The 13,294-nt window shown below is 41.7% G+C and overlaps 1 protein-coding gene across 3 annotated transcripts in view; it reads left to right on the top strand.

Moving 5' to 3' along the window:
* The first annotated feature begins 9,199 nt into the window (after positions 1-9,199).
* The window catches only part of phf21b (PHD finger protein 21B), a 77,237-nt gene continuing 73,142 nt past the window's right edge, over positions 9,200-13,294 (top strand). For 2 of the 3 annotated variants that reach the window (XM_030355034.1, XM_030355035.1), the window contains exons 1-2: positions 9,200-9,701; positions 10,462-10,527. In XM_030355034.1, the coding sequence (XP_030210894.1) occupies positions 9,648-9,701; positions 10,462-10,527 (120 nt within the window). In that variant the 5' untranslated portion in view covers positions 9,200-9,647. The other variant, XM_030355036.1, reaches the window with a different exon arrangement.

Genomic DNA, 13,294 nt, shown 5'->3' on the forward strand with positions numbered 1-13,294 from the left:
CATGTATCATTCATCGCGTTTCATATAGTCTCCGATTGTATCTCTCCATATATCTTTTTTCGTATGCCATTATCAGGTTATTGGCAACCACTATTTAATGAACCATCTTTTTAATTTATGTATTTTATTTTTATTAGCAATTTAGTAGAAACATCTACATAATTAATCAGGCTTTTACAATTGGACTTGTAATTATATTCAATTAGTTTATTACCCAGTAATGCATTGCAAATTAGAAGCAAATCAGTTCGAAATGGTGCTGCACCCCACATGACCGTGAGGCAATCTTGATGAAATGGAGACAAAAATCTGCAACACATCCGTGGTCCTTTGGTGACACGTACATTTAATGAAACGCCTTGGTTACATGGTTTATATTATTAATAAAGAGAGACGAAAATACATTTAGAAAGCAGAAGACCTTTTGAACTCCATCCTTAGTATTTATTTTAAGTTTGTAGGTTAAGAAACCCACATAAATGCAACACAGGCTACTAAACCTAATGATCAATAAATAACTAAATCCCTTGCTTCAAGGTAAACCTTAAAGGGATAAAAAGTTTAAAGCATCTGTTTGCATTTTATATTTTGGTTACATGACCAAAAACGATTTCTAACACTAGTGCACCTACTCACATGCACTGGGTGTTGAAGACAAAATGTATCTCATGCTTATTCCAGAATAACATCTTAGAGTGCTCCTATTGGCTGATGGTGCAGTAGCCTACATTTTTTCTCACAGTCTGTGTGTGTGCCTCCCACTACCGCTTCCCACTCAGGGAAGCAATCAGCCTGGCTCTCTAGACTCTCTCTGCTGTGAAGGCCTCACACAGGATATTCTTCTTTTCATTCCCCTTGTACACTGACCACGCGTCTGCAATAGCACACAGACTGCTCTGCTAAACACACACCGGTCGGAGTGCAATCCCATTTATTTAGCTTTTACTTTCCTTTGTCCCGATGGAAGAATTGGATGTTTATCTTTTGATTGAGAGTTATGTTGTAAATCAAGTAGCCTATTATCCAGGAAAAGTAAGCCGTTTGAGGAAAGCTTCCAAGGCACTGAATCTAATGACGACCGAGACAAATGGGACATTTTGATTATAGAAGTTATTACGCCGAAGGAGGTTGTTATGCTATTATGCAAAGAATGTACGCACCATGGGTTGTTTACGCTTTGCATTTAACAGTCCTGAAGAGAGACGAGCTGTAAGAACACAAATATAAGAAGAAGCAACAGCAGCCAACACAGCAAGAATCCTGTTACATGGGACAAGATCATTCTGCTTTGCTTCCCTGGATCTCTCAAGGGCTGTATCCCCTGGCTTGGGAATTTCCTTCTGATAGATTTGCTTTACCCGTCAGTGGTTTTCAGATCCATGAATACAAAATGTAGGTTTGGTTTAATAACTATTGGCTTGGCAACACTAAAGGGAGTTCAGAACAGTCAGCTCGGAATGATTGAATAATTGCATTGAATCATTCATAATTCATATTAATTCATTAAAATCTCAAAGTCAGATGCTCTCTACAAACACGGGGATAATATAGAAAGAGAAATGTGTGGATCCGATATAATCAATGTATTTCAGAGTGTAGGTGAAGGAAAACGCATATAGTCAATATTTAATTACAATATTGCCTGCAGCATGCAAACGTCGAAACATGACTATTCATGGTAGCGATATTCATCAGTGTTCAAGTGTGACTGAAATTTCAAAAGAAACAACCTTGAGGATGTGATAGATCTGAAAAGATTTTTTTTTATATAAACTGAACAAAACAAAAACAAAAAGATTCCGGACTGAACACCCAGCGGTGAGAAACACGGGTTAGATTAACCGCTGAGGTTTCATTCAATATATCTGGTGTAACCTTTCCGGTGAACTTCCCCTGTCTGCCCCTCATTACGTATTCTCTGCGTGCTCGCACACCCAATCCTTTTCCCATTTCGCTCTCGTACACACAATGGCTTCTGCTGCCCCCCCCCCCCCCCCCTCTGCAACTCTGCACACACTGCAGCACACACATCTGTGAGCCGTTCCTCCTGCGTTGCCCGCGGTCTACGGCAGCTGAAGGAAAGGTTACCGCCTGGGCCAGGGATAGCACAACAGGGCGGCTGTGCACTGCACTGCATTGTGCTTAGTTACAGTGCTTTTCCATTATACTATTGTGCAGCCAAGCGTGTAAGAAAGTGAAGGAATTAGTTTCTCTTATTAATAGTTTTGTAAGGTCACTGTCTGTTTTTTTTTTAGGTTTTTCGATGGATAATGGAGCTTTCAGAAACGATAGTGTTGCATGTGAACGCCTTGTTATGATGAATGGGATGAGGATGTTATGTATCATTCATTATTACATGGTTTATAGTAATGAATGATATTAACAGAGAAGTAAAGCAGAAAATAGCTGGTGTGTTCTTTAGCATTTTCTAAACAGTGCTTCAAAGGAGATGATTATTCAGTTTTAATGCCAGAAATGTCGTCTTCCTCATCTTCTCTAGAACCAGTGAATCAGAGTGTGGGTCAGTGGCTTGGCAAGGCAACTATTAATTAAACTAATGGTGAATCCAAGTAAGTACTCACACTTTGCCTTTGGCATTAACATGATTACAGCTCTGTTGAATTACTCAGAAACTATCCGTTGACCTTTGATATTAAGAATGTTGTGTCTTTAAAGTGGCAATGGGCATAACCTTGGAGGCACAGCTGTTAGGATAAGAGATTAACATACGCTGCTAAGGAACACCTAGCCCTCATATTATTTCCTGCTCTATGTGGATCTTCAATTTGCGTCAATCCATCCATCTAAATCCAAACATGAACTCATCTGGCTGATTTGGAGAATAGCAGTCAGATGAAACTACTAGTTGAGAAAACTATAAAACGCCTAATTTCGTAGCAAGCATGGAAATGAGGAATCTGTTTCAAAGTCACAGTTCACATGTTTCAAATATCAAATTATTGATTTCCCCAGGAAAAGGGCTCTCCCACCCTCCCTTCCATTCTCTCGCTCTTAAAAAGCAGTTTTTTTAATGTTCTTAGCTGACATTTATGTCAACCCCTCTTGCAAGCCCAAAGACACGTCTTTACAAATGTCAGAGTATCTTTTCGTACGCAGTGAAGGATATGTGCTTGGCCTCTGTAGAAATCGAGCTGCCAACTGTCACTTTGGGGAGGAACAAATCAAAATGTCATTGCGCTACTCCAGTGATATATAATGTATCTCTAGATATTGGACCACATTGAACTGTCAAACCCACTCTGACATGCTGTTGACATGTCGGGTTCGGTTTGGACTACTTCTACACCGTACATCACAAGGCGGTCCTGCTATGCAGTGTGGCTGTTATTTTTGAAAGTATTGATTTATGATAGAGAAGTAGGTTGTACTGGTTTATTGTTTAAAAATATCCTCTTAAGGTTAAGGCTGTGTGTTTTATTCATTCAATATGAAATCTAGAATAGATGATATAGAATAGAGCCTTAAATATGTAGGTCTCACAATGAAAAACCGTACAATATTTACCTTGATGCCTTTTGGCATGGCAGTGGCTTAGTTCTGCAGTCGGAGTAGATGTGTCTGACTGACAACTGAAAGGTTGCACGTTCAAACCTTTCCCCGATTTGGAGTAAACCCCTCTTTAAGTGATTTCTTTAACAGAGCCCACTGTGCATAGCTTCCATGCTGCTAGATTGTTGTCCTATGTTCTAATGAATATAAATGGCTTCCATTATATGTACCGAAAAGAATAAATATATTAAGGGAAAAAGCTTGAAAGAATGAGCCATGCTTTCATTGCAAAAGTGCAATAATACAACTCCTACCACTACCAATAATAATAACAACCAGTTAGGCCTATCCAATCTTTCGTGCTCTGAATAAATAAACCCAGACTCCTCTGATGCCTTCACATGTCTTTTATGTCTGACATCTCCTCTCAGTAAAAGTGACATTTTCAAAAACTTCTCCCCCTTTCGTTTTTTTTTTCTCACCTTCAATGTCTTCCTATTGAACCGCGGAATTAACTGTCAAAAATCCTCCCCTGAAAAGTGAAAATGGTTTGCATATTACGGCGTACGTCGCGCCAGGCAGTGATGCAACGGTACGTAAACCGGCCCAGCAAGTCCTGGAAACAATGGCTGTCAGAGCAGCAAGGTTGCTAGGAACAAAGGCACGTGGGAGGACGCGAGGCAGCACGAGCAGGTGGCTTTCATCGTTTTACAGGGTGGGGAAGAAGATGACCGGAGATATAAAGTTGGACAAAGCGTCCTCCCCGAATCAATTATGAAAATGGAAACTTAGCAAAAGGGAAAGTCAAGGAGGAGGGAGATCAGGCCAAAGATGTATAGGGAGCTTTATGGCGGCGTAGGATTGCCCTTCAAGGCAACCATATATAATAACACACAGCCTATGATGAAAAAGTTTTCATGAAGCACGTCGAGATTACATTTTCTATTCAAATCCCCATTTGTTAAATTAAAAAACTCCAAAAAAAGAAAGACAGAGTCTGCCTTTGGGGCTGTATTAAACAAAAAACACCTCACCTTTCATCCCGCTCTGTCTTACTGGGTTTGTGTAAACGCGTGCTCACAATGACGCCCCGGGGTGCGTATAGGAGAGAGTGATATAGACGTTAAGCACTGACACTGAAGCCCTGTGGGCCGTTCCCAGCAGATGATTCGCTCTGTAACGGCAGAACACTAGTGACAGATCCCTGCTCTGTTTCGGGAAAAGACAGAGTTACTCACCCAATCAACTCTTGACCTTGCTCTGGGAGACCTCTAGATGTTTGTTTGGTCTTTGTTGTTTGGATATTCCGTTGGGGTTTCTTGTGTTTATCTTTGAGCTAATGACAAAGGGTGTTTGGGTGTTTTCACGCGAGAGCACAGTGGGGCTTCCTAATGACATTGCCTCAATGTCGTTAAGGTCCCAGGAAGAGAAAATGAAAGTGTGCTTTGAAATGCTGATGTTAAAAAGTCTTATTGTCTCATAAATCCTAAAAGGGTCTCATAGTCAATAGATCATATAAAAGTGTGTACTATATACTGTGATAATAACTGTAATAATACTGTGTATATATACCCATAATTCACAAACTGTAGTATCTTCTCTATCAGGACATGTTTATCTTGGTTTAGATTATTGTTGGTATGACAATATATTTAAAATAAGGAGACAGAACTAAAATAACCCTATAAAGGTGAGCCAAAAAAAACGAATGCGCTGATACTAGTATCCCGATTCTATATGTAGAAATGTAAGGAAAAAAAATACCACAATTGCCCGTATTGGTCAGGCAAAATGAATAAGTACACTACATAGAGTGTTATCGGCAGATAACCAAATACCAAATGAGTATGGAAGCTATTTACATTTCCCAGATGATTGAATCACTAAAGTAGTTTCAGTGTTGTGGCAACATGAACTGCGATATCCAATGTTGTTTACGGCACATGGTGGAATTGTGTTTCCATTGATGATCGCAATTCATTTAGGGAAGTTAAACCAGCCACCAATGCTGCACATTGATTTTATTATTCTGCGTTGCCCGGAAACAGTGGTAGCTAAACACAGAAGGGCTTCAAAGTTATTCATAGCATAGCATAACCTTTCTGTCGAAAAGAATATAGTCTCCAGTAAATGTAGTGTAAATGCCTTTATATCACACACAAAGAATGTGTGAAAATGAATGTTAGAAGAGTTTAAGTGCCTTGTGTGTGACAATTGATAGCTGCTATTTTATCTTGTGCTTTTATGTCAGGCAAATTACTTTCAAATCCAAATTCAAACAATTACCCCAAAGGAAAGAACAAAAACAATGCGTTACCGGTGCATTATGTGTTTGACTAACTTCCTGTCTGTGTTTGATTTAAATGTTTGATTTTCTTCAAAATAACCGTGTCTGTTCCTGCGTTGTGTGCACAGGCTAAACCCTGAGATTGTCAGGGTATTTTCTTTCTACTGGCCAGTGCCAGGATTGACAGATGGCCAGTACAGGCCCAGCCCTGGGGTGGACTGGGCTAAAACTACAGTAATAGCATCCAACTGATATCAAATCTGTTTGATTTCTTCCCGTGTCCTCCACGTCTGCCTTTGACGTGAACAAAGGATCGTTTTTTTAATTGAAGTTGATGAGTCATTTATCTGTCAAGTCTGTGAGCATACTATTATGTAAATCAGGAACATAAATAGCCCGGTGCCTGCTGGTTTAATTTGTGATTTAAATCGGAGTCATCATTTTCAGCATGTGTGGTGTTTTGCTCTGGCGTAACTCATGACCTAAAGTAGGTGAGATGAGATGAGATTCTTACGAGTTCACTGAAAGAGAGATAAAGCAAACAGGTGTTTTATTAATATAGTGACTATCCTCTTATTAAGTTCATGCGTTCAGCTAAAGCCATATACACTGAATTGAGATACATGTCATTAATGAACTGTTAGAGCTTAGGGAATATTGCTCAAGCGGGCCTACAAGATGGGGACCCACATTCGGGATCAAACCCACAACCTTTGGTTTGTGAGTTGAAAATCCCTTACCCTTCGCATTCTCCTACACCCGGTAAGTGGTTTAAAACTTAAGATAGTTCTAGAAAATACTGTCACTATTGATAATCGTACATCTTTCCGAATAAACTATTATTGTTTAATAACACTGTCAGGATTCAATATTAGGTATCTCTGTAGTCTTGGTAAGTTTGTTTATAAGTAAATTCAGATGACAACATTCTGTCCCTTATCCGTGAAGTATATTTCAAGACTACTTTGCTGTATGACTCAAACATTAGCCCACATACTCTTTAAATTGTTCATCTAGTGCTATAGGAATTCTTCCAAACTCACCAAGAATATAAATGCTATGCAAAACCTCCTATTTTACAGTGAAGGAATGTAATAAGAAATATTTAACTACAACTAAATCAAAGCATTGTGGTGTTAGTTGGGCTTTTGACCTACATACAAGTTAAGACAACAGCCTTTTCTTTGAGGTGGTCAAAAACACCCCAAATTGATACATCAGAATATAAAACAAAACAGGACCATGGCTGTTTTCAATTCTTCTTATTTTTCATTTAAAAACAAATAAAAAAGCTGTTCTCCAACGCCACCTATCACTTTCAAATGACCTAGTGGAACAACAGCCTAACCGAACACAATCCCAGCAATAACAACCGTCTCGTCCCGGTCACCCGGCGACGCACGCTGGGATTGAACGCGACTGCCTTGGTTGTTCGACGAGAGGAGTTCAAGAGTTTCACCGCTGAGCCGTGAAATGAAAAGTAGCAGCTGATGTAGCAACAGAGGCTCCGACCTGTGCCGGGTGGGGGAGGGGGGGTCTGAGTGGTAATAATAATAGAAAAAGAGAAAAACCCGATTTAAGAAAAAAAAGACTAGGCTTTCCTTCTAGTTTGTAATGCAGCCATATCGAAGTTTGCGGGCTGCAACACGAGTTAAATCAATTTAACCGATTACCAATTTAGCCAGCTGCAGTGCTTTGTGTGTGTGGAATAGTACTCAAATCCCAGAGGATTTGAATGATGCATTAATATGCCCAATGGGGTAGAGCTTAGGGCGAGTGTACTGGCCCTGACATGAATAAATAACTTCATTCTCTCCACCGTAGTGGGGCTGTTGTGCAGGGCTTCTGCAGAGCTGCAGGAAACCACAGCGCCACCGCTGTCCATGGTGCTAAATCTCTCCCCACCCCTTCTGTTCTTCTCAGCCTCCTCAGCGATCATGCTGGAAGTTATAACAGCCTTTAAAACAACATAACACCCCTTCCCTTCGACATCTTTTCCCCTAATCTCAACTTTTTTCATTTCCTAGAGGTTGTTGTTTTTTGACGTGGGCTTATCGCTAAGTAGGCCGGTTACACTCTTTTCACACTACGTTTGGAAAATAAGTCTATGTATATGTATACAACCGACAAACATACACACACACGCAGGCGCGCGCACACGAACACACACACACACACACACACACACACACACACACACACACACACACACACACACACACACACACACACACACAGACAACACACACACACACACACACACACACACACACACACACACACACACACACACACACACACACACACACACACACACACACACACACACACACACACACACACTCACACAAACACGAACATGCCATTTCCTCCTAAACTCTGTGCACTATTGTCCATGGCCAGCCCTACCCCTCCCTCCCTCCCTCCCTCCGAAGCACTGATTCGTTTAACGTCTCTCTTGCTTTTGTCGGTCTGCGTTCGCAACTCCTGATTGGCTGTCTGCTTGCGCCTCTCCGCTCTCCGTACATCACAACTCTCCAATTGCGTCTTGACTTGTGTGCCTCGAAGGAGGGCGGTACAAGGGAGGAGGGCGAGAGAGGGGGGGGGGCAAGTCCTTGTGCAAAAGGAGGGTGAGGGGTGTCAGATTGGAGAGAAAGAGAGAGAAAGAGAGAGAGAAACAAATCGTCACATCTCGCCCAATGTGGTAAATAATGATGTGACACCTAACACTTGAGTTAAAAATGTAATCCAGTGCTTCCTAATGCTTCTGAAACTATTATTTAGAAGTAGGTTAAAAAAAAGTTGCATGTTTTATATCATAAGCAAGGATGAGGCTTATATACAAATTGACTGAGACAACATTTCGATTTTAAAAGGTACATTAAAAAAACATGTTTTATTTTGTATTCAGGGATTTATTTGACATTATGACTAACTCTTAGCGCAACTTCTTGTTTTATTTCATATGGTTTTAAATAAAGTTAATAACATTGTTTTGGAAAAACAATAAAAGCAGAAACGAGATTCTCTAGTTTCGTTTAGCGTAAACGGGTGCCCAAGTCACCCCAGCATGACACCCTATCTTATTGATTTTGCAGGCAGCATCAAACAACAGGAAAAGCTTTTTCGTCATATAAATAGATTGACCGAACATATGTTCAGCACTTCAACCCTCCGCTCACCGCTAACGACTACCAAAGTCCTTATTAGGAGCCTATGTGGTCACACAGTCTAAAACATTTGCATATAACAGGAGAGAAACAATACTCAAATTAAAATAGTTCTACATGTAATGTTATGGGCCGCCGTTTTCTCTTGTCCCCAGTGCGCATGACCAAGCGTACGCGCGTGCGCGTGTGTGTGCGTGTGTGTATGAGTGTGTATGTGAGTGTGTGAGTGAGGGGGGAGAGAGACAGACGACGGGAGAGTTCTGTTCTTTCACTGCTCCATCCGGGAACTTTAGAATTAGCATTGACAGCCGAAGCGCAACTTTTCTCCAGGCAAAGTGAAATCAAGCCGCGGACTCGGACAAAATCTAGTCCCCCTTTTTCAACTCGAAATTATCGAAAGAAGCGGCACGCCACGATTTGGTCGGATGTATCGATATTCGGACGTATTTGGGATGTAACTGACCGAGGTCCTGGCTCTTTCCGCTGTGTTTGGACCACTTTTTTCGACGGGCGTAAAGTGGGTGATGAGTCCTACCCTGTAAAGAAGCGAGAACTTGCTTTTGCAGCCCCGAGTAGTTCTTCTTTCAATTGTTATTGCCGCTTTAAAAAAATCTTTAATTCACTTAAACTTCGTACGCATCGCGTCGAAAGTGGGAGAAAAGTGCTTTTGAAGTCGGACCATGGAACTACAAGGCCTACAAGAGGCGCTGAAAGTAGAGATCCAATGCCATCAGGTAAACGAAGCGTCGTGTTATTATATCCTTATTGGTGTTGTGAGCGATGCGAGAGGAGAGGGGCGAAGGGAAAAATCGCGAAACGTGACCGAAACGAATACTCCGAAGAAATAAGTGTGCGACACCGTATGATGCTCGCTGTTTATATCGGGGATAGCGAGGATAGCGAGGACTTTCGAGTCGGATTGGGGTACTTTTTGGACTACTTTGCCACGACCTGGGGGGGGTCTTTTTTTATTGAGCAACAAGAATCCGGAGTGGTAATGCAGTGGTGCTGTGTGGCTGTGATCAGGACGCGACCTGAATATTTATGAGCTGCTGGAGGAAGAGGCTGACTCGCTGGCTGCTCTCCGCTTTGTTCCTCCCTGTCGTACTAAACTTGAGACACTTTTTTTTTGTGCAAATGCCCCATTTCGTCCTCTCTCTCCCTCTCTCACTCCCCCTCTCTCTTCGTGTTTAGAAACTAGTTGCACAGATGAAGCCAGACCCACAGGTAAATGTTGTATTTCAGGGAACCATCCTAACGACCAGCCGGTGGATGGGGAGTGTGCGAAAAACTTTATCAGCATAAATCTCTCGCTTGGTTTTAAAACACCATCGCCATCATCATCATCCGTGTGATGCTCGGCTTTGCCCTCATCATGACTTTGCTGAAAATCCCATCCTACGATTTTTAAAGTTTCATCGCTGTCGCCCTACATCGCTCCGGGATGTCTTTATTATTATAACTCACCCTGAACCATGTTTTGTTCGACTGTAGGACGGAGAGCTTAAGAAACAGCTGCACGACAGACACCCCAGAATAACAAGCCTAAGCGAGAAACAAGTAAGCCCTCCCCTTGCACTCCACCACCACCACCACCATCACGCTTTTACACATTACTTTGGTACATTTCCACCCCGATGGGGGACTATCCGTGTGCTACTAAATCACCACAAACAATGTTAAGCTGGTCTAAAAGTGGCGGCGGATGATCGTCGTGGTTGCCCCGGAGGACCGGGGTGATGGCCGCCGCGAGGAGCCACGTTCCTCCATGTCTAAAGTTGTGTAACAGGAACCGTTGAGAAATGTAGCGTCCATTTTGAGCAGGTCGACGTGTTTCTGGAGTGGAGCGGGCTAATAAAGGAGAGGCTTAAGTCGAGTAGTGGGGGGACTTTTGAGACACAGTTACCATGTCTAAAGTTGTGTAACAGGAACGGTTTAGAAATGTAGCGTCCATTTTGAGCAGGTCGACGTGTTTCTGGAGTGGAGCGGGCTAATAAAGGAGAGGCTTAAGTCGAGTAGTGGGGGACTTTTGAGACACAGTTACAGTTTAAGTTTACGGTTGGTGGTTGTCGTGTCGTCGACAGTGGCGATCGAAGATAACGTTTTTTATTTCGTATGGTCGTGTCGCCACACTGTCGTCCGTTTTCGGTGACTTTACGGCGAGTCTTGTAGTATTATTTCTTTTTTTTCGGTCACATGACGTCAAGGTTGCGTTTGATTCGCCCACGATTACGCTTTCACTTTTTTTTCTCTCCTCTCGCCACTCTCTCATAGCGAAAGCAAGCCCTTTTAATAACTTAATAACTTCCCTTTACGAATTAAAGGCAGTTTTTAAGTCTGTCGTGGTTGTTGTCTTGGAGGCTATGGTGGTTCAGCACTTTAGCAGGAGCCGTCCTGCTGTCGTTCAGCACCACGGACAGCTGCCGCGGAGCACTTAAAGTCACAACGCTGCTCTCACACATACACACCTTTATTATATCTATAACTTCTCCGATCTTTTATTTAAAGATACCAAACGACAACGAAAGTTAGTCTGGATTGGAAATCCTAGTGTTGTTTTAGCGATTTAGTGTGTTTTCGGCGTGGTTTGTGCCACTCTCTCCTCTCTGAAATGAAACCTTTAAGCATTTCTCTGGAGTTAATCGATTCCATTTCCTGTGGAATGCAGTTTTCAGGACTTGGACCAGCAGCGCCTCGCTTTGAGACGCGATCAAACCCGACGCCGATCCGCACACACTCGACGCCAATCCCGGTGTATTTATCGAGTCTAGCTCGTTTGTACACCCGTGTACAAAATGTTTTGTGTTTTGTTGTGGTTGCTTTTCGGGAAAGCGCCCTCAGTTTGGTAGTGGAAGCTTCCATTTTGTGGCGAGAAGGGGGTGGTTTCTTCCCCAACATGGAGAAAAAGTCTGCAGAGTTTCGTGCAGGGGGGGGATGGGCCCCATTCATGCCTAACATTACCATTTTGATTGCTTTGATGCTGTTTTTGGTGGAGGGGGAGGGGTAGCCAGAGAGAAGACAGAATGCCCGAGTCAGCACTGCACAGTGGCTTTTTAATCACTGCATGTAGCCTAACTGAGACTCTTTTATTTCTGTATGAAATATGACCTCTACTTCAGTGCCCACCTACCAACTGGTTATTGCTAGTACATAAAGAACACATGTTTTCGTTTTAACCCCTTTTCTAAATGCTTTCGAGGTCAGTTTAGATACTTTTACACATGCATGGTAGAAAATAAGTATGTGTATGGGTAACCATTATTGTATAACTAAACATCATTGTATAACTACCGTTTTGGCTATATAGGCTCTATAAACATTTCCCTGTGTTAATATGAACTTAGTATTTTTTGGTTAGGGTTGTTATGTGCTGAAATGGTAAAAAATATTAGCTGTTATGTATATGGATCACATGTATAGCAGTTACAATGTAAACAGAGGGCTAAGTAGTTTAAGTAAGTAAGCCTATATAATCAATGTCAGTTAAGTCAATGTTTTGTAAGCTATCGTTTGCAACATAAAATAAGTCTAAATAAAGGAAAACAAGAAAGAAATAGCCCAAAAAAGAAAATAATATTACCATCTGTGGAACAAGAACTTCTAGTTTATTTTCCCAATTGTGTTATAGCTGTATTGGCGATTTAAACACCTTAACTACCTTTCTTATCCACGGTTACAAAGGATCACAACTTCCATAATATGAAGGCCAGAAAAGATTAAAAAACAACATAACAACAACTACAACAAAAACAACATATACAATGGGTGGTGAATGATACATTTGGTTGGAATCACTGAGAGAAACTACATTGTTGTGCTCCAGGCCTCAACATACAGCTGTAGGCTAGCCTGCTCACCGGAGCTAATGGTTGTGCTTGTGAATCCAAAATGACAAATGAGTCACGAGTCACAGTGGCTCTGTCTGGCTGTGTCTCCATCGCTTAGGATTTTCCTCATTAAACCCTATGGGGTATTTTTTTTTTTTTTTGGGTCAAACTTAATTCTCTACTTTTGTGTTTAAGAAGTCGTATTTTCATTATTTCGTCAAAACGAAGCGAGAAACCCACTTTATAGACGACAAAGTACTAGAATATATCCGATATATAGATGATCTGATGTTGACGTTTTATACATTTATTTAGTTTTCTTCCGTGCTTCACTTGCTCTGCGTTGCGTCATGGAAACCGGGTTTCTCACCTCGCAAAAGCCCCAGGCCTCAACGTACTTTATTGTTGTTCTTTACTCTGACGGTTCTAATAAAAATAATTACACCATGATGATGTTCCCGTTACACCATCTTGCAGAGGACTACCCTACCCACACAGAT

Source organism: Gadus morhua, chromosome 4, assembly GCF_902167405.1.
Source record: "Gadus morhua chromosome 4, gadMor3.0, whole genome shotgun sequence".
Taxonomy (NCBI): Eukaryota; Metazoa; Chordata; class Actinopteri; order Gadiformes; family Gadidae; genus Gadus; species Gadus morhua.